The sequence below is a fragment of the Chaetodon trifascialis genome, chromosome 18 (assembly GCF_039877785.1).
Source record: "Chaetodon trifascialis isolate fChaTrf1 chromosome 18, fChaTrf1.hap1, whole genome shotgun sequence".
In the NCBI taxonomy this organism is placed as follows: Eukaryota; Metazoa; Chordata; class Actinopteri; order Chaetodontiformes; family Chaetodontidae; genus Chaetodon; species Chaetodon trifascialis.
In genome coordinates, this window is record NC_092073.1 from 15543413 (window position 1) to 15568335 (window position 24923).

General features: G+C 42.1%; 1 protein-coding gene across 2 annotated transcripts in view; it reads left to right on the plus strand.

The window, feature by feature from the left end:
* Window positions 1-4590: 4590 nt before the first annotated feature.
* Window positions 4591-24923, plus strand: part of ctdspla (CTD (carboxy-terminal domain, RNA polymerase II, polypeptide A) small phosphatase-like a) — a 31736-nt gene continuing 11403 nt past the window's right edge. The window contains exons 1-3 of one of the 2 annotated variants that reach the window (XM_070985978.1): window positions 4610-5213; window positions 22338-22504; window positions 23765-23797. In XM_070985978.1, the coding sequence (XP_070842079.1) occupies window positions 5138-5213; window positions 22338-22504; window positions 23765-23797 (276 nt within the window). In that variant the 5' untranslated portion in view covers window positions 4610-5137. Of the gene's footprint in view, window positions 5214-22337; window positions 22505-23764; window positions 23798-24923 lie in introns of both variants that reach the window. The other variant, XM_070985979.1, reaches the window with a different exon arrangement.

Genomic DNA, 24923 nt, shown 5'->3' on the forward strand with positions numbered 1-24923 from the left:
AAAAAAATTTTTTACCAACACCCCTTGAAACTGAAGCAGCTGAATGGAATTAAGTCGCCATTATTTTCATCATCTACACCTGTGACATAACAAAATGCCCCAAATTTGGTTTCATGTGCACAATTTCAGATTTTTTATTCTATAGTGAAGGTGTATGGTTCAGAAATGCTAACTTATTTGCTGTGTTGCTATAAAAAAAAAATAATTGGAGCAATCAAATGGAAAATTTAAGACAGTGAAACAGGCTGCATAAGAAACAGTAGTCAAATAAAAATTAAACAGCTAGTCCACCTCTTTCCATGTTAAACATAAAGTGTGTGAGACGACGTCTCATACAACATCATGGTGATGAGATTAAAGGATGAATTTTAATGGACAGTACTGATTATGATTCTGAATGCATATCTTAAGGTAGGGATTAACTGCTAAATGGAGTATGTTACATAATCTTTCTAAATGTGTCCACATTATAAATAAGGATCTCTGAAAACAATCTAGCCAGTTTAGATCTGTTCCAGGAGGTGGCACCACAGGCAAACTAATGCCTCTTTTTGTCTCAAGGGAAGCAATTCCTACAGCCAGAAATGTACAATTACAGCATTTCATTCATCATTTTGCACAAAAAGTGATCTGAGGGTGTTCTTTTTCATTTAATTTCAAACATACTCTGACAACAACAAAAAACAGACAGGCATATGGTTTCAAGCTTGAAAAAAATTGAATTTTGAGTGCCAGTTGCCCTGGAGGAAAAGTAAGCATAATTTAATGTCTTTTTATGATTTTTAATTGTCTCTGTCTTTTAATTTGTGTTCATGCCTTTTGAAACTGAGATACCAAATAAGCTGGTGTAATCATGTTACTTTTCCGATAGTTTTGGAGCATCCTATAATTACAAGTATATATAAAACACACAGTATAACTATAAACCTCATGCAATCATGAAAGAGGATTTTTCTGCTCAAAACACGGACCTTTTATTACAAACATATGGCTTCACATTGTAAAACGTCTGGACAGCAGACCGTCTTCCATCCCTGCACTCAACCCTGTACAAGCCTCACTGTCATTGTTTATGTGGCGTGAACCTCGAAGGCTCGACATCTTGAGGAAACAACGTGAAAGAGGCCCATGCAGAGAGAGAAGGGAGGATTATGTGATTCCAATTCCTTACTGAACTACACCCACATTCATAAAACATTCAAGGACCCCGCAGTCTGACAGCACACCAGATGTATTTGAAGGAGGCAAAAAAGATCATCTGTGTCGTATCAAAGTTAATATCAAGACCGTATTTATTTTAATTATTCATCAACAGAAACGCAGTGCTCGACGGTCGTGGCCCTCAGTTTGCTCAGAGAGAGAATTGTCAGAGATCAGTGATGTTTGATGTCAAAGATCAAGGAGCGAATCCTCCAGTGTTTAGCCTCATGTCTTAAGGTGGCTTTGGTCCATTCCAGTATGTCCATCATCCTTCATCCCTCTCACCAGTCTCTTAACATCCAGATGACAACCATACCACTATTCATTCTGCGCGCTGTCATCTGCAACAGCAGGGTGTCATTAAAAGTAATGTTTTTAATACATACCCAACCTTGATATAACACTTTGCATGCAAGACATCAACCAATCGAGAGGGCGAACAAATATAATAAACCAGAAAAATTCAAGTCATTGTTGGTACCACAGCAATCATGTATGGTAAAGGGTTTGTAATTTGTAATTAAAAACTTTATCAATGCATTTATCAGATCAGTTATAAGGCACAAGCTGTTTTTGGCTAACTTGTTCGCAAACAGTTGCCTAAGTCTAGCAGACATGAAGCAGCATTAGCATTTATTTGGAGTCATGTTTGTATTCACCTGATTAAGGTAAGCCCAATACTCACCATCCTTTTAGCTCTGTTTTCGGTCTCCCTCAACTCCTGAAGGGAAATATTTGACTTTTAAGCTGCTAAATGCTCCACCATCGCTAACTTTGTGTGCTGTTTGGTGCTCAACAGGTGGTGAACAGTGAGTTTTGAGCCTGTAAATTTATCAATTTATTTGTCAAATGCAAATGTACACAAGAAATTGATTTGATAATACATTGCAGTGAAAAAAGAAATTCAAAAAGGTAATTAAGCAAGTCAAATATTAAACTTAAATACAGAGTAATATACAATTAAGATGAATAAAATATACAACATTATGCCAGATATACTGTTTGGCATATGAAGTTAGGAAAAACATTAATACACCCTTTATGTACAAAGTCATTTGATCCGTTGTTATTGTTAAACCCTCTGATTATAGCTGCTTTAAATTCATCAAGAACATGACTTAATTACTGGAAAGAATGGTGAATGTGGACATCACAGCAGTCACTACAGACAATTATAATGGAATACTAACAGCATTATTACCAAATTGGATGAGCATCATGCAGTTGTTCTAATTAATGTCTTATAACTGATCTATAAAACACTACTAAATTATTCATTTATCACTGATAAAGCCATTAGATGCAACTATATATCATTCCTTTGTGTAAGTGACCAACAGGCTCTGACACAGAACTGTTTGCTGTAAAACTCTGACTTTATTTTCTCTCATTGTTGTTTTCCTTTGAGGATTATCCATCTAAAAACAACCAAGCTGTGGCTCCATACAGGCTCTGTGGCCAAGTGTCCACGCAGTCTTGACATACACAGTAGCCTGAGACCGTCTGTCAAGTGCTGAGGGCCGATTTTGATTGTACAAAGTGGCTGTGGGACCTGTGTTGTCAATTGTACACATACATTATTGTAAGCATGAGGACAGAGGCACTGACCCACATTGAGCGCATCGTGTCTGCTGGGAGATTACATACTAATTATGAGCAGCGTCACCAGATGACAGCCTGCACTTACTGCTGTTTTCCTCCTGTTCATATGCCATCATACGCATGTCTCTCAGGTGGGGTCATTTAGGGCTGTGTGAGCCTCGGCTCCATTAAAGTGACAGCGAAGGTGAAGAGGGACGAACACTCAGACACGTCACTGCTGGCAACAGACCAGAAAAACACTTTATCTCCCTTGTTGTTATTCTACGGTCCACCGAGGCTGAAATAGCATGAATAATGTTTGTATATCAGTGTATGTGGAGGGTGTACGTCTGTGGTGCACAAGAGATGGGGAACAGGGTACATGATGTAAACAATAGATTAAAGGGGCAATCCGCTAACTTTACACTTCCTGCAATGGTCAGATTACAGCTGTGAAAAGTCTCCTGTGGCTCTGGAGGAGCTTCATCCTGAGAAAATGACTCTGATTGGGTCATCATGACATCATCCGGGTTATCTCAGCTTGGGTTTGAAGAGTATTTATTTTTAACTGAGCACCTGTGTGATATAGTTTGAAAGACATGGTCATTTACCAGGAAGGCTCTGACAATAAGATGCTCCTGAACTGCATTATGGGAAATGTAGGATATTCAGTCTCAGAGGATATTTCAACCTCTGCTGTACAAATTTTGATCACTCTTTTTTAAAATACACCATTGCAAGTCTCTATGACAGATACCATTTATAAAGCATTTATAAATAATGTGTTAAGCAGCTTTGTGATGTTTTATAAGGTTTTGGGTTGGCAGGCTGTTGGCAATTCATTAATTAATGCTCCTGTGTGTTTCTCATTTTCTAATAAGCCGTCAAGTCTGTTAATAAGTGCTTTATAAAGAGTTTCACCAGAATCCAGTTTACTGATTAATGAAAGAGCTAAAAAGACAGAGTTGTGTCATGCTGAAGGACAAACACCAGCAAGCGAGATTTCACACACAAAAAAAATGTGTTTCACCCATAGAAACAGAAATTGGCCAGTAATGGTTTATTATTATTATTATTATTATTATTATTATTATTATTATTATTATTATTATTATTATTATTATTTTATTTTATTTTATATTATTTATTTTTTTTACACACATATGCTACAAGAATATGAAAAATACAGATAAAATCACAGCCTGGACAGACCTGCTTTTAGATGTGCTGTACTGACATTGTGCACAATTCAATTCAATATACCTTTATTAGTCCCGCAAGGGGAAATTCCAATTTACAGCAGCATCAGTGATAGATAGATAGATAGATAGATAGATAGATAGATAGATAGATAGATAGATAGATAGATAGATAGATAGATAGATAGATAGATAGATAGATAGATAGATAGAGTAAAAAAAAACAATGAGTATATACAAGATAATAAAAAATAAACATTATCTTAAATTATAAATTGTATTTGCAGACAAAGACAGAAGGCTTTGAAACAGCATTAAGTTAATCATATAGGTAGATAATATCAACAAAAATGTAAATTAGCTATGAAATCAATATAGATAATCTAAAAATGAGAAGATTTGACACTTTTCTTCTTGAAGGGTGGGTGGGGTTGTTGGACTCTTGACCTGCTGCAGTGTTTCTAAAACGCTGGTCGTCAGAAAATATGACTTCACAAACATATTTTGGACAAGTGGAAGCATCTGTGCGCACATTTTCAAATAAATGTGACATTATTTTCTGAGTATGTGTGAACTGCACCCCCCCCGTCAGAAATGAGCACCAGCAAACAGTGAGCGGTGGGCGGACTGAGCGCGTTTTCAGCCTGGACGGAGGAGGATAATAGAAACGTTGAAGGCGTGTTGTTGTAGTTGAGCCTGTATGGCCCTGTGGCAGGAGGACGGTCGCCATCTCTGGGTAAACACTGTAACCGTATCACGCAGTTGATATTGTGGTGTGTGGACTGAAGCCGGAGCGCACAGCAGCGGCAGCAGCGGCGGCAGGCGGGGTGCTATGCTGCCTGCAACAACCACAGCGGACACACACGACTTGAATGCAGGACTGACGCTTTGCTGCTCTCCTGCTCATCGGACTGTCACCTCAGATGTTGGACGCGCTGTGGCCGCTTCTTCTTCTTCTTCTTCCTCCTCTTCCTCTCGCTGACATTCCGTCTCGTGTGTAAGGGGAATGGGACTGCATGCTTCGAGCGAAATGGGATTTTAATGGTGCACGCAGCGGACGCTCTAGCCTGCGCACAGCCGGGGGACTGTAGTACGCTTTGGTAATGTTTGCCAGGGAATAAAACGGTGTAGCCGAAGGTGCATAACATCTCGTTTCCATGGACAACACGTCCATAATAACACAGGTTGCAAATCCGAAAGAGGAGGAGAGCAATTCTTCAAGTCAAGATAAAGGTAAGGCGCACAGAAATCACGCACACGCACGCTGTTGTTGTTTTAATTTTCACATGATTTCTGTGGATTTCCAGTCGTGTTTTATTGACGTTGCGCGGTTGCCAAATGGGATCCGCAGCCCTCAGTGCAGAGAGGATACTGGGCTACAGCAAAGCCTGAATATCGACGGGAAACCTCCATTGTTCAGCTGAAGCAGAGAAACATTAAGAGCCTGAGCCCCCAGCCAGCCTGTCAATATAGACACTGCCTGGAGTGCGTTTTAACTTTATTACCGGGAGCTTTATTTAGGTTCAACTGCACGTTAAATCTGGCAAATTTGCGATTTTAAAAAATGGGATATTTTAATAATCTCTGTGGAGTGAGCTGGGTTTACTACAGGGGGCGGGTACTCCACTCCTTCCCCCTTGTGCTGGCGACATCCCTGCATGCATCACTGACACTGTAAAATGCCTGGTGTACTACTAATAACAAATACCAGCAATGATCAACGGTCAAATCAACAGTTTGGCTTCATTATCTGAAGAAAAACACTCAATTTTAAAGCATATAAGTAGAAACATATGTAAGCGTGCATGTAGAAGTCCCTCCACCTGTGCTGTAGAAGGCGTTTTTACACCTTATTTGCACAAAAGCCAGCATCAGTAACGCTGGATAAACATGCTTATTGTGCACATTTTGCCCAGTTCGATTAAATCCACCTCACTAAAGCAAAAATGATGTTAAAAGACTTCAGTGTTTGATGATGATAAAACAATTGTCATCATATAATGGACGATCTATGTGTATATTGCTAGAAATGTCCACTCCCAGCTGTGTACAAAGTGCCTGAAAACAACAGCTCAACAGCTGCACTACAGATTACTGCCGAGGCTGAACGAAAACACATTTTCTGTCTTGTTGTTTTGCACAAGAGTCGCCACTTCACCATGTGGTGATGACATCAACGACAAATCCCCCTCATGAGTCAGGAGCTTTTCAGTTTTCATTAACTTTCAGAGGGCCTCTCACTGATCTGTGCAGGCCAGTGACACTCTGTTGATTCTGAGTCCACACACACAGCATATATGATATATATGAACAGGAGCGAGGCCATGGAGCGCTGTGTGCACAAACATGTGGGACGCACAGGTAGGAGATCACAGCAGGGGGGTTTGGGCGTTTGGAGCTCAGGCCCTGGCATTCCCCCCACCAGCACCCAGCCCACTGAGCCACAGGGTGCCTGGAGGCCAGAGGGACCATGACTTCCTGCTACTCCCTATGCTCTGTTGGAGAAAAGGTCACCTTCCTGCATCACCCGCTGCTGAGCAACATTGACATACATGGACCTCTCTGACTCAGTGACCTCCTCGCTGGCGGTCATGAAACGAAGATCAGGGCTTGTTTGCTTTGATAAGTAATTGCACACAAATATAACAGCAAGCAGAAGTGTGGCTTTGTTTTTTATTTGTTGCATTATTTTAATTGCTTGAAGCTTCTCCAGGATTGACCTGCATGATCAGCGACAAGATCAATTATGATTCACGCTCCACCACACGTTTTTCCCCCGCCAGCGTACTCTAATCTTGTGGTGCCACCTTCATAATTAAAACCATCATAAACAAATCAATGAAAACACTAACAAGCAAAACATCCAGCTTCATCACTGACTGCGCTGCAGCGGGAGGAAGTCGCATCATTCAGGAGATTTTGTTAGAAGAGAAATAAAACTGCCTTTTTAGCACGTTTTAAGCGCTCGCACAAAGTTTGCACACTTCCTGGTCTGCAACATCCTGCTTGTCTTGGACAGTAAATCCCAGATGACATGTGGAATCTGACAATTAATCTGGCAGGATAAAATCCAGGGTCAGTCGCTGACCAGAGAGGACACAACACACACACACACACGCACGCGCACACACACACACACACACACACACACACACACACACACACACACACACACACACACACACACACACACACACACACACAGTGAGGCTCCTCAAACGGCTGCTGTGTGACACACAAAGTATCACCAGGGAGCTTCCTGAATGGAGTCCCTGCCCTTCACTACTGGCTTTGTCAAAGCAGACAACAAACAGCGCTTGTTGTCCAGGACAGTTACTCTCTGACCCGCTCAGGCTGCACTGAAGCCACAAATGATGACACACACACACTCACATGCTGAATATTTCAGAGCACAGCCAAGCTATTTTCAGAGTCCTATCAGTTTCATTCCAAGCGAAGATGTAGTAATTCATTAGAGCCACGTTTTTTTAGACTTTTGGTCAGGTGGAGATTATATCTTTATGCATTATGGATTATGTTAAATGAGGTGAGGGGTGGAATCATAATGTGGGCGGCTTTTTCTTCTTCAGACAGTGCACACGCATTGGTACAAAGTCAACCATGTCACACTTCTGGAGGATATACAGGGCTATTTTTTGTACTAAGAAGCCTGTGTTGGATTTGACCTTTATTAAATAGATGCTTGTGAGCACAGTTTCTTGTATCATAATGTAGTTTCTCTTAGATCAAACAGCCATGTTGTAGTAATTTAAAGCCAGTGATTTCACAGAAACCAGCACAGAAGCACATAGGGGGCTGAGAAAACAGTGTTTCTTCTTTCCAAACCCAAATGAGGCTTTTCATTTGGCAGCCGTTTACTTGTCAGGATCTGATGCAATGAAATGTAATGACTGGACTAAGAACACACAGAGAGCCACAGGCCAGCCAGCCTCTGTCTCACTCCGCGAATCACAGAGGCTTTGCTCTGATAACTTCGCAGTCCGACAGGTATCAATGAACGAGCTGTTTACCTAAATGAGATTAGGTCAAATCTGAGTTTAGCTCTTCAGTGCTGCAGTGTGAGTGACGACAGACACTTAGACCGGCTTTACACACAAAGTAACATGTGTTTAGTTAAAGATTATATTATTAATGTTCTCTCTCACTTAGAAACCTCTCTGAGTTGGTTTTGTGTTTTACTTTCACACATTTGCAACTGTCATTCAGTGAAACACATTATGTGTGTAGTTCCTGGTTGACGCCTGAGTCATTTCACAATAGCGCATACACTTCCCTCACACACAAACTGTTAGCAGACAGTTGTAATATTTTACATTTATGTTTTGTGTTTTTGAGTAATCCTCGCAAAATTCCATCTGTAACACTTTCCCCATATGTACAAATTTCAGTAGATTGCTCATCTTCATAAGGAAGTCATTAAAAAAGTCTGGTGTTATTTTGCATTTTTCTTAGTCAACGAATTTCATGACATGAGCAAAACCAAAAATATGTTCGTCTCTGAATGCTTTCTGACCAAGCCCATTTGTTCCTATGGAAGACATAAATGTTAAGTCACCAACGTATAGTAGTTTAAATTTAAAGAAGGTGGTCAGTAATTTCCTAAAATAGCTGGGCACTGTAGTTTTTAGCAAAGCTTACTGGATCCAGAGTAAATTTGTTGGGGACTATTTTCAGCTGCGTTATGATACACATTTGGTGGTTTGGTGAGTGGATTGAATCAAAATGCAGTCCTGGTGTTTATGGTAATGAATAAAGATGTTATCCAGTACAATGGAGCTCTATGACAGGAATAAGATATATCAGGGTACACGAACAATACGTGTTAGTAGGATCGGTTCATTGTTGGTTTTGGTCGATTCATTGGATTTGTTCACAATAAGATATATCACCAATCTTATCGCACAGTGATGAAGCTGTGTGTCAGCCTTGCTTCTTTCACAATAGGTCTGTATAACACAAATGATATTTCTTCTCTTCTTCTAAATGTGTGGTGTTCTTTGCAGAGGCTAAGTAATATGCATTCTCCTGAACAGACATAATGTCATTCTCCTCATCATTACATTACTTCGCTCGAAGCAGCAACAAGACAGTTAAGGCACTAAACTGTGCGTCTCACAGAGCCCATTAACCTTGAGCCTTTGAAAAACTCTGTGGTCAAGATTCTCTGTCTGTCCTGCTACATGTAAATGTCTCTTATGTTGATAAGCTGTATAATTGCAGTAGAAGCACAGGCAGGGAGCAGCAGCTGAAGCTGGGATTTTTGTGCACTAATGGCATGTTAAAATGTAAAGATTCCCTCAAAGGCTTGTTGGTTAGAAAATCTTTACATTGCCAGAAAGAGAGAAAACATACTGAAGCTGTAATTAAATATGAATCTGGAGAAAAGCCTGTGATTTCATGCACACTTGGCTTTTGAGGTTATTCCTGGAACGTAGTGCTGTACATTAATAAAGTGTTTATGATGTGTGGACCACACCTGCAGGGGTGTGTGCAGCACTGTTTGTGAGGAGAGCTCCTGTGAGTTTTGGCTGCCCTGGAGTCCCTGGCACAACCTGCCACTCTGCTGTGTGCAGCACTTTGCTGCGATGACCGGACGAAAGCCTTGAGTAGAGCAGGGTTACGAGCTTTTACTCGGTCATAGGTGGCATAGATTTCTTAGATATATTTTGAGGATACAGTCTGTCACTTTGAAGCCTCCCACCTCTCTTGAGAGTCACATTGGGGATGGCTGTGTGCGTACAGTTAAGTCAATATTCAGTGCACCATTTTGACTGAGAGGAAAGCCGGACTCTGAAGTGCAGATCCTTATTACAGATTTATGAGCCTATTTCAGTCATTGCTGCTCAGAAAAGCAGATTATCTGCACCTCCAGGGAAGCGTTGGAGTGTTAGACACATCTTCATTACTTCAGTCCGATACCATACTGGGCAGTTGTTTGGGAAGAGTTGCATGTTTTTCTTCCAACCCTAAGCTCCCTGACTGATGAGCTTCTTAGCTATATGTGTGGGATAGGCCCAGAGTGTAGATGAACAGGCCTGAAGTGGAAGTTGGGGATTGTATTAACTTATATGTCTTTTACATTCATTCACTCCCACAACAAGAAGAAATGTAAAGTTTTTACAGCTGTAAGCAGCTCATAAATCCATTGTTGTAGTAGCTTTGTGTGGTTGTTGCTCTGCGCAGAGCTTGTTTGGCATTGTAAATAACCACAATGGACTTGCCGGCACTGAATTTCACATTATATATGAGCTCATAAACAGTCAATCACCAGTAGTGGCTCCATTAGGTGTTTGTTGATGTATCAGTCTCCCATTACGGTTTATATCTCCTCGATTGCGTCAAGAGAAAAACATCAGTGGACGTATGAGGGAAGCTAATGTTTTTCTAAAGTTATATGATTAAAGGAAAATCAAAGAACTAGTTTGACATAATGGCAAATACCTTTATTTGCTTTCTTGCCAAGAGTTAGAAGATTACTGCTATCCATTATTCTAAGGCCAGGAGATTTTTAGCTAGCTTAAGCAAAGACTGGAAGTTCCCATGAAACAGCATATTTATGTGTTTCCTATAAAAACAGGAAGATAGGGAATGACATATTGTGGATATTGATTGGCGTTTACAGTAGTCAGTAGCGCTGAATGTGCGTTATGCCCCCTCCCACCATGAAATATGATGCAATTTCACATATGGAAACTGAAGTAGAAAAACAAGCAAACTCCCTGCTTTGTGTTTATGCTAACTTAAGCTAACCCTCCGTTGAGATACATCTTATATGACATGCCACACAAATAAGGATATTTATCTGGTAATAAGTATTTTTTAATAAAGACTACTCATGTCAATCCTTATATTACTTAATTGTTAAGTATCAAAATATCTTCTAGATAGACCCACAATAGGGATATCCGGAAGTTAGCTGAGTACGGTAGCGTAGCAGCCCTCTACACTTCTGTCTCTTTCGTTCCTCAGTGGTGGACTTTGATCCTGACAACATATCATAAAAATGCCTTTAAAAAAAAAAAAAAAAAGTGTTATAATTGCTGGACGAGGGTTTTTTCCAGAGCCGTCAAGGGTTATCTCCTGTGACACAGAATGCATTAGTGAGATTTATGTCAGATTTTCACATCCGCTCACAATAATTCAAGTTAAAATCAGCAAAGGCCCTTAATTAGCAGGAAGCCCGCAGATCTATGGATTGTGAGACAGAGTGAAGGAGATGGAATCGCACCACAGTCCGTCCTCGGAGAGGCTTCAGGAGAAAATAGTGTGGGCTGACTCTTTCTTCACTCCTACATTGGCTGACTCTGAATCCTTAAACCCTCACTCAGAGTGCCGTTTTAGCTGGAAAGCTCTGAAGGCCCTCCACTGGTTTCCAGTTTAGAATAGAGCTTAAACATCCTTTTGCTTGTTTAGAAGTCTTGTATTGTTAATATGCTGTCAGTCCCCAGTAGGGCCCTCAGATCCACATCCTTATACAATCTGCAGTTATGGACCTGAGTCTGACCTGAGGACGGTTTACTCAAAAGCCACCATTTTATCTTTGCCTTTCCTTCAGGTCAGATTAGGTCAGATCCTCCAGGATTGCATTAAAAATCCCTCGAGGCCAAAGTATTGTCTTGCCAAAACACATTAAAGCACACCTGTGAGCCACTCCATTGCACTGTGTGACATTTTCCTTCAGTACAGTGAACATGACAACTGTAGTTGATTTTGAGTCAGCCTCACATTGTGCTGCTGCCGGAAATGCTCACTCGTGCACTAATTTACTGACTGAAAATAGTCCCAAAACGAAGCACTCTTTAGTTTTGCTCGAGTACTGTTTGCTAAAAACGACAGTGTCAAGCTGTTTTAAGATTATATATTAGTTCTTGTGACTTCTTTCAGGATTTATATCTTCTGTATCAACCAATGGGCTTTGCAGAGTTGGAAATTATTAAGAGACTTGTCAAGTGTAGATGTAGAATAACAGTAGCCTTGTCCTTAAAGTCATATTTCCCCCTGAAATGTTGTGCAAATTGAGGAAGAAAGTAGCACTCATTGCCTAAAAATTGTTTTAGTGAGCACAGCAATAGAGTAAATATACCTAGTTACAATCCACCACAGAGTATTTATATGAATCTCACTAACAATTATAAAAGCAAAATTATATTTAATTTAATTATCTTTAATTAGATTGTTTTTTTTTTCCGTAGGTCCTCATAGTCAGACGAGGACATGTTCCTGTTTCTGTTCCTGTTCGTACCAAGAGCTTCAGTCCTGTGTTGATGATTGTTAGGTGTGTTTGGATTTCACATAGCAGCACTGGGTCACAGCAATGAAAGTTAATTTAGTTAATCATTCAAGTTTAAGCATTTTGAGCTAGAACTCATTCAGTAAAGGTGCTTTACTTGTATTTCCAGTTTAAGCTTTTACATCTTTCCCCTCTCATGTAATACCTTGTGCTGAGCCGGTTTCGAGGAATCTGTTTGCCTTCTGCACATGAGAAATTCAACATTTCTCTGCCCTCAGTGAAGTATTTTGTTATCCCGTTCGTTGGTTCTGCTGCACAGCATGGTTTTTTTCTGGGTCTCTTTTTATGTCTGTGTGCTTTGGACCGTATGTTTGACAGCATTGTGGGGAAGTTTTATGTTCGAATGTTGTCTCAAGTGTAGCTCATATGCTGTGGTTAGCTTATTTTGGAGCGAACGCTACTTCAAAATGTCCACCATGGGCTTTGAAGAGACTATTACAGTAGGATTGCAAGTAAATTCTTTATAGAAAGATGTTCTGCCCAGTCGACCTCCATCCTGAGCACTGATCGGCTGTGATTGCACTATAATAATGGAGTTTTTATTGATTGTAATGAGAAAATAGTGCAAGATAACAGAAGAACTCCGTCCATACTAAGCGGCTTTAGAAAGTCTTGTGTCTGTGTTCAACTTCTGGCTTAATTTACTGCAGCTGTCAGCGACTTTCAACTCTTCAAACTTCTCCTAATTGAGTGCAGAAGACGAACGACTGACAGTCCGATTCTTCTGGTGCATGCTTGTCTTGTCGTGCTTCGATTTAAATGCACAGCATTGTTGTGGGATTACATCACTCTGCCTTTCATGTATATCTTGACACATCGGCATTCGATGGCAGGGAATGAGTGGAGACCATTATTAATGCTCCAAAAGCCACAGTCCCTTCGGAGCTAGAGGGACCGCCTGCCACACTGCCGCAGCAGCCTTGATGCTGCTGCTCCGAAGCCTGTTTCTGATCGGACTGTTGAGCGTGGACTCGAACGCACCACAAGATAGGATTAATTGAGCATCCGTTCAGCCAAACGGACGTTGTCAAAACAGATCAATACAGTCAGAGGAAGGTAGGGGTAGGGAAGAAAGAGTGGAGGTGAAGGAGAAAGCAGGAGGGAGTGCTCAAATAGCAGCTGTGTGTCTCTTGGGTTGCAGGCAGGTACCCAGCCTGGCTCCGACAAGGGGATGGCCTTTCTGCATATTTTGCCCTCCTCTGGCTGGCATTCATCACCAGTAATTGGCTATCTGAGAAGGAGATCATGTTTTGTCCATAATGATTTTCTGTCACCCTCCCTGAATTATGCTGCCTGCCAGTTTGCAAGATATTTGACAGAAGAGCATAAAAGGTTTATACATTTTTTAAAGAGGCGAGCGAGGAATAAGCAAATACAGGAGTACGGAGGCTGTTAAAGACACAAAGAGGCAATTTTCTGCCTCTCCAGAGGTAAAGGTGAATACTGTTTAACTGTGGATCTCAAGGGGCACTAAGTAGGACATGCTGTGTGTGGAAATGTAGAGATGAACGCCTCTCAGGGAGCAGAGGCATGGCAAACTGTAGCAGCAATACACAAGCAGGGCACGCACATGCTCACACCAACACACACACAAATACATGACCTACTTGTTTACTTCCTTTCCATTCATAGTGAGCAGCACTTTAATGAATCTGATTCACTGAAAAAGAAGCAATTTGTTGCTTTTGTGTTTGTGAACAACATTTAAAGGGGCTTTCTGTCCATTTTACACATTACAGTGAGAGAGGACCACTCAGCCTTGTGAGTTGTATAATGTCTTCTGTGGCTGAAAAACAACCCTGATGACGTCATTATGATGTCATCAGGGTTTTCAGACTGAGAGGGAGGGTTGAACGAAAAGATGATGTACTCTGCACTGAGGTTCTTGGAGCTTTTGACGTTTTGTTTTTTGCTTATTCCCAAATTTTATGGAAGATCAATACTAAATAGTTGAAGTACCCCTTTAAATTCCAGTCCAGCTGCTCACTGGATCAATTTTACTGCTGCATGGACAGCATCTCTCAGGTCACCAAGTGTATGAGCCTGAAGACAGGCCTTTAATTTCATCTGACGTTAATTCTTCTGTTTTTTGTTTTTTTTAACCAACAGACAGGCAAGGAGGATTTCCCATCAGTCACTGAGCCTCTGGCATTGAGCGCACAGTTGTGGATGAGAATATAAAAAGATATATAAATAATGAACTGCCGCAGCCCCAAACAACGTGGGCTGTGTTGCTGCTGGTTGCGTAACTCCAGCAGAACAGTCAGATCTCCCTCATTATTTCTCCCTGAGCTCTCAGTGGGTTAATTCCCTCGCGCTTGTCATCTCCTTCATTTCGAGAAGCAGCAGCAGCCCTCGTCCCCCGGGGGCCGCAGGCAGGCTGGCACCGCCACCACAGCGCCTCCGCTGCTATACAGCTGAGGCAGGAAAACAGGGGCAGACCCACCCACGTCTCTGTGTCAGGGTTCACAGCAGCACCGTGGAGGCTTAGTACTTTGCACAACATGGGTGCCAAACTGAGTGTTTTGCGTGCTTAAATCTCAGCAAACCGCATCTTGACTTGTTCAACTGGGTTACAGAGTGAATGTCAGTTACATAAGGTCATGCAGGATGCATATGTACGTATAAATCCTGCACGATAAGTGCGGAAATAAAGCACTTATCGTGCAAAAGGGCAGCTGAGGGTCAGTCAGTGTGACTAAAGGCATCTGCTCGTGCCGAGTGTACCTCCACAGCCTGTAATTTTCACCCGGGCCTCAGCTGTCTGTGCGGGGAAGTAAGGAGGCTTAATGGGAGTTTATTTTATCATACTGTGCTATTATTGCCTTAATGGCCTCACACATAACCCACCGAGGACCTCGGCACAGTGAACACACACTGGCTGAACTGTCAGGCTCAGCTCAACTGATGATACCTAACTCCACTCAGCTGTTTGGATTTACTGTGTGTGTGTGTGTGTGTGTGTGTGTGTGTGTGTGTGTGTGTGTGTGTGTGTGCATAAGCAGACACATGTTCAAGTGTATTGTGAAGCAGATGCTCTTTGGTGGCATAAATATTATTTTGGAAGCTGATATTTTGTGATTATCATCGCCTCTCTTGTTGGGATTTTCTTTTGTATGGTAACAATCAATAATCTGTTTCTGATGAATGAGGGCTGGACTTATTCTTTAAGACTCCTTGTTTTAAAGTGCTCAAACAATTAGTTGACTGATTCATTAGCAGAAAAACAGAGCGGCTGTAACTCAGTTGGTGTAAATGGTTGCGTGCTTGAGCAAGACATCGAACAGCTGAAGTGTCTCCTGATGTTCGTGTGATGGAGCTCACTTTGGAGAAACGCATCTGCTAAATGTATGTAATGTAAAATGTATTGATTCACTCACCATTTAAGTCATCTATTAAGCAAAATGTTCAAACATTTGCTGGTTGCAGCTTCTCAAATGTGACAATTTGCTGCTTCAGTTGGCTGCAGGATAGACAAAGCAAACAATTTTGAAGACATCTCCTCTGATATTGCCTCACAAGGCACCTGCAGGCCTGTCCAGCTTCACATTTCTCTGCATGTTGATGTGGTGTGCATGAGGCTATAAGAAGGGCGATACTCTGTATTTCAAGAGTTTGGAGGGTGGCGTCTTTTTTGTAGTCCTTTATGAGAAGATGGTGGTGAGAAAATGTTGTAAGGTGTTGCTAGGTGTTGAAGGTGATGCTAGAAATGTATCTGTTCAGGACAGACACATCCACTGTTTGTCAATTTGTCAATTTCCAAGGTGAAGATTTACAGCTTTTCTTAATTTTTCTGTATATAATTGTAATTTCACAAGTTTTACATATTTAGAATGAATGGATAATAGAGAAAATGGCCAAGACACTAATTAATTTTGCCTAAATTTAAGAGCAAGATGAAAGTGTTTCCTTTCTTAGCATCATCTAATTTGGAGATATAGTGTGTTCCTGCAGGGATTCCTTCCACAGTGTTATTTTGCTGACACTGTGCACAACAAGGAGTCCCCCCTCGCTGCTGTCTGTTGCTGTTAGTTATAGCCGGGAACAGAAACAGCTTCATCTTCAGGTGCTCACTCTGCCTCCGAGTGTTGTCAACTCAAGACATTAGATCCCAGGCTGCAGGCTAACTGTGGATTACCTGTCGGGTCTATGTGTGTGTGCGTCCTGTTCTTCATTTTTCCTGCAGATGAATAAGTATTTTATCTCACATGGTATTATATAAGCCCCAGACAGCTGGTCCCACACAAACCCCCCACACTCAAAATCTCAGAGAGGAGAGGAGGCAAATATTCTGTGAAATCGTGCCCACTGCTGAGGCCATGGCAGGTTTTAGCATGTCACTTTTGGCTGTTGGTGTTTCTTTGCCATGATGTCCTCAAGTCCTCGCTGTGTTTTTTTTAGTTGTACAGTAGCTTTGTATGGCAGAGATGGAGTGGAAATCCCTGTGGCTCCCGGCTGTTTTATTTTAGTGTATGTTAAGTACCCGGCTGCGCCATTTAAAACCGGCCTGTTTTCCATCTGAATTATTTAAGCTGCACCTTCACATGGACTGTTCTCACATTTACCTTCATGCCCCCCAGGTACTGTACACTTTACCTGCCTGGCTGGGCAACTAACTGCCACTGGAGTGCAGTTCAAGGTCTACCACACAGGCACTACTAATACCAATATTTGAAAGTCTAATTTAATACAACTTCTGTCTTACGGTTGTAGCTTTGGCAGCTTTTCCTGTCAGTCTTGATCAGTGTTGGGCAGTAAAGTGTTACTTAATTACTTATTACAGCAATGCGATTACTCTATTTAGTCGTGTCGGGTTTAGACTTTCAATTAAATTAGAGTTATCAATCGCAGTTGCAATCTCCAGTACGTAAATTTCTTTGCTGTCTTCGATGGACATATTCATAGGACAGCTGAGGGACGTGTTAGCTAACTGTACGACCAATTAGCCTTGACCAAAAGAGGAAAAATGTGACTCCTTGTAACCCCAAAGTTGTCTAATTCACGTGTTGTGTCTTATTGGCAGCCAAAACAGGGCTCGTCTGGAGTGCTTCATGCAGGCAGTCACATGGGCTAAGCTAATGTTAGCTGTTGATGGTCATTAAAGTCCTAACTGTAGGCCGGGTGCTTGTGAAACCACATTATCTCATTGTCTAGCTCAATATGCTTTAAATACAGGAGCATTGACATGTGGGTGTGGAGAATTTGAAGTTGTGACAATAACAAATCTTCTGTTATTATAGATTTGCTCACCTTCAGACCAAATAAAGTGGTTTAAATGAGGAGTTCTCCACTTTTTGTTTGTACCACAGAATGTTTTTATGCTCATGATTTTGTGTCAGACCAGCCAAACAAATGGAGAGAATAGAAGAAATGCAGCACTGAATGCACCGAGTTCAAGTTAATTATTGCAAAAATACCCTATAATAGCCTGTAAAGTTATATGATTATTCATCAGCTTTTTCTGCCAAATCATATGATTTACTCACGGCATGGTAGTAAATGTTATGAGGTCCGTGGCCAGGGGGTTGGGAACCTCTGGTTTAGATAATCTTGCAAAACTGTTGGCGTATTTAAAACCGGTGTGATCATCTAGTGTTTATTGCCCAATCTGACTTTGCTGTAGCTGTGTTGTTATGTTCCCAGATCTCAGCAATAAACTTAGTGATGTTCATAACTAATAGAGATAATGGCCAAAACTATGAAAATAAGACCCAAGTTGTCCTGCTGGGCAGACCCCCCCCCTTTCCAAAAGCGTTTGGCTCAAGAGTGATGCATGTCCTGACATAAACCTTCGAGACTTTATCCACTGTAAAGAGAGAACCAGCAGCTAAACTTAAACCTACAGCCATATTTCAAATGTGGCATGTTATGTTTTGACTGCTTGCACTTTATGTGCTTTTAGCACTACAGTAAAGGAGGCCACCTCCAACGTCTCGAGCTAAGCTGGGGATCATATTCCCTCTCTGAGCTTGGCATTATTCCACGCTGTCGGTCATGGGGTGATTATCTCTTCCTGTCAGGAATGCTGAGAATTTCCTGCGTTTTCTCCCTCTTCCGGCCTTGTTAGTGGTTGCGCCTGAACATGTGACAGAGCCTGGGCCCGGCTGGCTCTGATTGACTCGAGAGCCTTCTACAGTATCGCTGTTACAGTACCTAACATTCAGCAAGAGCATTGACACAGGCGCTGCCTTAGAGGGCTGTTGTCACAGCTCTCACATCAAGGGAATATGCTGAGCGAATGAGGTGTATTCAGTGGGTAAATAATATGCACCTGCTCTGAAGAGGCTGCAGCTTTGGCCTAATATCTCTCTCTCTCTCCAGGGAGCTTTTGTTAGATAAAACCACTTGTGTGCACCATCCTTTACCTAGATTTTAGTCAGGCGTATCCCTTACTGTCAGCTAATTCTTTGCAGTCTGGGTGTCTTATTTGACTGATTTACCTCGTTTACGTCGTTGTTGTGTTGTTGGAGTTTGTTCAGACCGCCTCTCCTGCGTTCTTAATGGCAAACGTTGTACTTTAACCTCTCGCTGTTATTCTCAGGGCTGACGAAAGCAGCGTTACTGTGCAAGGCGAGCCGACTCCAGTCACATTCCTGAGCAAGGACATTGAAAGCGAAAAGTTTGTGTGCCTCGGTCGTGTCGGTCTGTGAAGTATGCTGTTTGTTGATCACTGTACACGTGGCCCTCTGCCTAAACATGTGAACATATGCTGCGTGTGTGTGTTTGCTCGGGCTGCAGCAGCAGTCAGCTCTCAGCTATGTTGTTTGTGTCAAAGGGAGAAAGGAAAGCTCTGTTTGTGTAGGGTGGTGGTGCAGGAGGGGGTGGAGTAAGAATCAGACCCAAGTATAGGCTGTCTCACCACAGTAACTCTCCCCACCCGTTCTACGCCCTTCTCTCCCCTTCCAAGCTCCCTCTCCTTTCTCTCCCTCGCTCTCGCACTCCCACCTGCTTTTTTCAGGCGGTCGTTCGGGGCAGCAGACCAGGGCGGGAAAATGTAGACTGTCTCGAAATGGAGGAAGAATGACATCAAAGTGTTTGAGGCCAACTTTAGGGAGAATGAGGGAGGACTCAGGGTGCTGCCAAACTGGAAACTTACTATGTTCAAGGGTCCAATCACTCAAATTACAATAGTTTCTCATACCACTTGACACTTTTGTTTTGATTTGCCCAAGCTTTGAGTCTGAAGCTCTGAGATTTGGGTTGCATTCCAACAAAGGAACAGAAAACAGATGAACAAAATCATTTGTGGTACCACTTTGTATTTAGAAACCAAATATAAAGGCCTTATTTGTCTCAACTCACTTAAACTGATGTTAATAAATCATTTACTAATGCTTTATAAAACATTATTTAGAGCAACTTTTGGATCACTAGGGTATGAAAAATATCTCTGGTTGATGAGTCCTTAATATTCAAGTCATTGGTAAAAGTTTCACTTTCTAAAGTCACCAAGCCTGTTGTTATGAAGGCTAGCCAGTAATAAAGTCCCATAAACCATCAAGTCTGCTATTAAAACTGTCAGTAATTCATCAATAGACAATAATAAATATCAAGCCTGCAGTTATAAATGTGACTAAGTCATTAATTAACAATAATAAACACAAAGCCTGCAGTTATAAATGTGACTAAGTCATTAATTAACAATAATAAACACAAAGCCTGCAGTTATAAATGTTCAGTCCATTGGACCACAAAGCGACAATCAATATTCTATAATTTGATTAATCTTTTAGTCTATAAAACATCAAAAAATGATGAAAAATGCCTCTAACGGTCTTCAAACTGCCTGTTTAGTCCAGCAAACAGTCTAATTTCCAAAGAGTAAATTACATCTGAGCATCTGAAACCAGTTGAATTTTGTCTTTTTTTGCTCCATAATTGATTATCATGGTTAATAGAGTTCATAATTGATTTCTAAAGCATGAATAGATTATTTATTAACCATTGATGAAGCCATTAGATATGTTTTATAAACTTTAATGAAAGGCTGCCATTTATTCATCCAATGCTGTGAGCAGCACAAATGATATTTCCACATTATGAAGTTAAAAATGATGAAATTGAATTCTCCACACAAAGTCGCTGCGTCTTAATTAGACGCCTCAACCCTGCGTGTGGACGTGTTTGTGTTTGCTGACCTCGCTCGTATGGGGTTAATGCTTTCAGTGTGAGTTGTTTTTCTTCTTCTCTCATCAGATGAATATCTTTTACCACTAATGCTTTATCTGTATGTTACGCTCATGTCTGCAGACAGACAGTGACATAGTGTTTGTTTCTAGTCGGAGTACTTTTATCAGTTTTCTGTTCCAGCAGTGAGTGCATCGAGTCTACGTGGGCAGAGCCTATCCGTCAGATACCACATAGGTTACAGAAACACAGCATGTTGCCTTCCTCTTTCGGCGGTATAGGCTTGTTTGTTTACCGAAGTGTTGCTTCTCTGGAACATCTATCGGGGAAGAGGAAGATCCACAGCGAGCTTTGGACTACAAAGATGGAGAGAACAAAGAAGACGAACTGCCTGCAGCCTGTCAGATCCAGTCGGAGCAAACCCAAGGATAGTTCCAGGCGTCAATCTGAAGCCTCTCAGAACAGGAGCGGGCTGCAGAGAGCCTCAGCATGCACGGCTAACTGGGCTGCCTGTGTCACACGGCTGTATGAACACGTTAACAAGACGGCAGCAAACAGGGACACTATGTGATGGCCGCTTCAAAAGCACCAAAATGACGATTCCAATGTCGGCCCGTGGACACTTCAAAGTCCTGCACAGATTTGGGATTTCCATGCCTAAAAATTACCTTTAAAGCAATTAAACTGGCAGAAGTTCTACTTTAGGAACACCTCCGGATAATTGCGCTGTCAGATTTTAGCCTTTGTGCCGGAGCTGCCCAAATTTCTATTTTTATCCACTCATCCTCACAGACAGAAAATGTAAAAATCATAATCCGCAATAGAACATTTATAGAGGCTTGTTTCTCCTCTGTCAGTGTGAAAGTAGGCCATGGGCTTCAGAGACAGTGAAGGAGGAATGATGTAACCGGGGACCTATAGAGCATGTGTGTGTTGTTTTCTCTCTGGATCTCTGCAGCACTCAGACCTTCTTGATAAGCGTATGGATCTGAGTTTTGTTGTGGTCAAATATAGTCAAATAATAGAAACAGCCTCAGAAGAGCTGTTTGAAATATACTGCCTACTGTCCAATATGTGGACAATGATTTTCAGTCAGTCTTTAGGGGACGTTCAGGGTCTTTTATTGTAAAAGGTATAAGATTCTCTTTCTTATATTTGCTGCCACTCCCTCTCACATACATGATCTGAATGTGTCTGTCCTCCTCTCTCCGTCTTTCCTGATGTTAATTAACTGGACTACCTTCCCAGAGGGCGCTCTGACGATGGCTATTTTTGTCCCTGTGCTCCCTATTGCATGAACCGATGCCTCACTGTGTCGTACAACATGCATCTCGGTGCCTTTTGTCACAATAATGCGATGATGCATTTGAGTCTGTCTGCAACTCTGAGCGTCACTTCTGTCTTTTTCTTTCAGACGATGCACTTAATTAGCATTTGAACACAAGACACCTACTCTCAACAGGTGACATCGCTGTGAAAACAGCATTTCGAGTCGAAAGAGGCCATTTTCGGTCTCACTAAGTGTAATTTGTTGGGATCAGCGGTGGAATGTAACAAAACATTAACTCAAATTATAAGCTCAAGTACAAATTTTAGGTACTTTTTTACTTTCGTTATTCGTTACTCAGCAAATAAAGTTTTTACAAAACATGTAATAATCTCATGAACTTTTGTATTATTTCCTACATGCAAGATTAAAAGTGCTAAGCTTACCATCCAGTAGCTGTACTTCATATTCAGTGGACATATACATAAGCAATAAGTGAAATGATTGATAATGCTCTTAATGCAGGACTCTGAACAGAGTATTTTCACACTGTGGGGTTGATACTTCAGTAAAAGATCTGAATACATCCACCACTTGGTTCCATATGCAAAGCAGCTTAACCTCGCTCGTTTTCTTTCATCATCTCTTCCAGTCTCCCAGTCCAACAGCAGCCTAAAGAAGCACCGGAGCCGGAGCATCTTCAGCCCCTTCTTCTGCTGCTTCCGCAACTACAATGACTACCACGTGGAGCCACCACCCGCCAACAACAAGACACTTTCTCTGCCTCTGCCGCCAGAGGAGAATGGCAGTCCTCCCAAGGTGAAGATCATTTTTCTCTCTCATCATACTTGGCCAGAGTCCAAATTACCCTTACAAACCCTTGTGGGAATTAGTTAAAGCTGGACAGAAATCCTAGTTTGACTGGAGAGATCCAGTAACGAGTAACATTTGTTTGGTTGTGTTACAGAGAGCTTGTTAGGGTTTGCCTTTTCCTGCAGAGAGCTGAGGCCGAGGCGCTGTGCAGCCTCGCCGAGTTCCCTCCACAAATTTTTCCAGCTGCCTCAAACCCGTTGAACCCAGAGGTTGTTTACCATCCACTGCTTGAAAATACGGGCCCGCTTCCCATCTTGCATTCTTCGATATCTGCCTACGCACACAACCGCACACACAAAATAACACTCTGAGCACGCTGAGAAGCTGAACACACACACACACACACACACACACACACACACGCTCGGTCTTTCTGGCGCATGCTCGCACAAGCTTGCACAAGTCTTACCATGGACCCATGGCAACACATGTGCGCACGCACACACGCACACGTACTGCTGCTTCTTTAATCCCCATAAAGTGGGCCTTGTGTGTGTCCGCTGTGATGGATTGCCTGGCACCCACGCCTCCCCCTCTCCTCACACACACTCTGACCAGTGTAGTGAGGATGTGTGAAGCGAACGTTCTGGCGGCGGAAAAGGCGCCAAAACCCCCGAGCTCCTCCGCAGACACGCCGTTCCGCTGCCAAGGCAGGTACACAGGCGCTATAAATGGAGCAAAGCCGTATCACATTTCCACTCCTGTTTACCTGTAAATGTCTCTCGTTCAGGGGAGGAATGTGTGGCCCTTTACAGACACCATACATGTGGTCACTGCTGACCTGCTCCGGACCCCCTACTCAACAAATGAGATCCCATTAATTCCGAGTGAACCTGGCGAACCTTGCCATAAAAAGCCTTGTTATAGTGCGGGGCTGATTTTCGAGCTGGGTCCACGCCACCGTCCCTCCCAGCAGTGTACTGTTGCTGGATTTCTGGCCAGCCGTGTTTGTTACTATGGCAGCTCTGTTTGTTTCTGAGTGAGTTGTTCTCGCTTTCTATCACGGTGTGTACTATACGTCCCTTTTTCTCGGTCCCTCTCCCTCTTTTCCTCCCCACGCATTTGTTGACAGGAATACTGATGCTGTCGATTTCTCCCTCGCAAAGATTTTTCACTGTTTTTTCTTTTGCTTTCCTGCTTCTTTTCTCCCCCCCCCCCAATCCTGTTTCTCTCTTTCAATCTCTTCTTCTCTGTTATTTTCTCCAGTGTGACCAGGTCCAGGTCATCCCCATCCCCAGTGTATGTATTATTATCTTTCATTTTTCTTCATCTCGCTCCATCTCGGTAACCTCCTCCCTGTGCATGCTGTGCTTCATCATTCTAGCTGCATGTGGATGTTGACACAAAGGTGATTTTTCTTTGCTCTCAGATGAAATTCTGGTTATAAATACAGCTTTCGGTGCTTTGCTTTTTGCTACTTAACCTCCACTCTCACAACTGAAAGAAGCAATCCAGATCCATTTATTATCGTATGATTTATTTGTGCCTTTGTCCTGTTGTCCTTTTCTCCCGTGTTCGTCCAATCATTGGAACAGAGCATGGGATTGATTTACTTATTACATCAAATGTATTGAATCTCACGCTCGACCTTTTCCAGTTTTGATCAGCAAATGGATGACCTGCCCTTGATTAAATTAGCTATTTGTCTGTATTGAGAAAGACCACATTGTGATGCACTCAGTGGCTACTGTTAGTCTATTCGAAGGGGGCTTGGTTTCAATGATCCGCACTTCTTCAGACGTTCACCAGAGCGGGAGGTTCATCTGATCCCTGCTTTGTTTGTGCTGAGACTGCAATTCACTGAGCTATTTTGCAATCTATGTGGTCCCATGGTTTACTGTAATTTAGGATATTCACACTCACAGCATCCCACCGTCCCAGCCAAGCTTTAAACTATACCACCCAGCAGACACCTCCCTTCAACGGCAGGAAGAGCATGTGGCGACGAGGTCTGCTCCGTCATATTCCTGGCCGGGCGAGGACGACTTTTAAATAACTCAAGCTGACCTGGACAGGTTACGTCTGCGTCACTCTTTACTTTAACGCAAGGGTCATGGTCACAGCACCACGTCAGAAAGCACCAGATGCCAAAAGCTCATCACACAGGCATATAAATAAACAGTATCACTTTACTTTAACCCTCCTGACTTCGCATTATCATTATCTAAACACTTAGTGAATGGTTTTAACACATTCTAATGTACTAGTAATACTAAAGTAAAAGTACAAATACCACACTGTGAAAATATTAAAAGTAATAGCTTGTTTAACTTAAGACGTAGGAGTGTGAGATGACACACTGGAATTTACGTTGCCACTCTTACATCCAACAGACAGACATGTTTGTTAGATTCACGGTCATCAA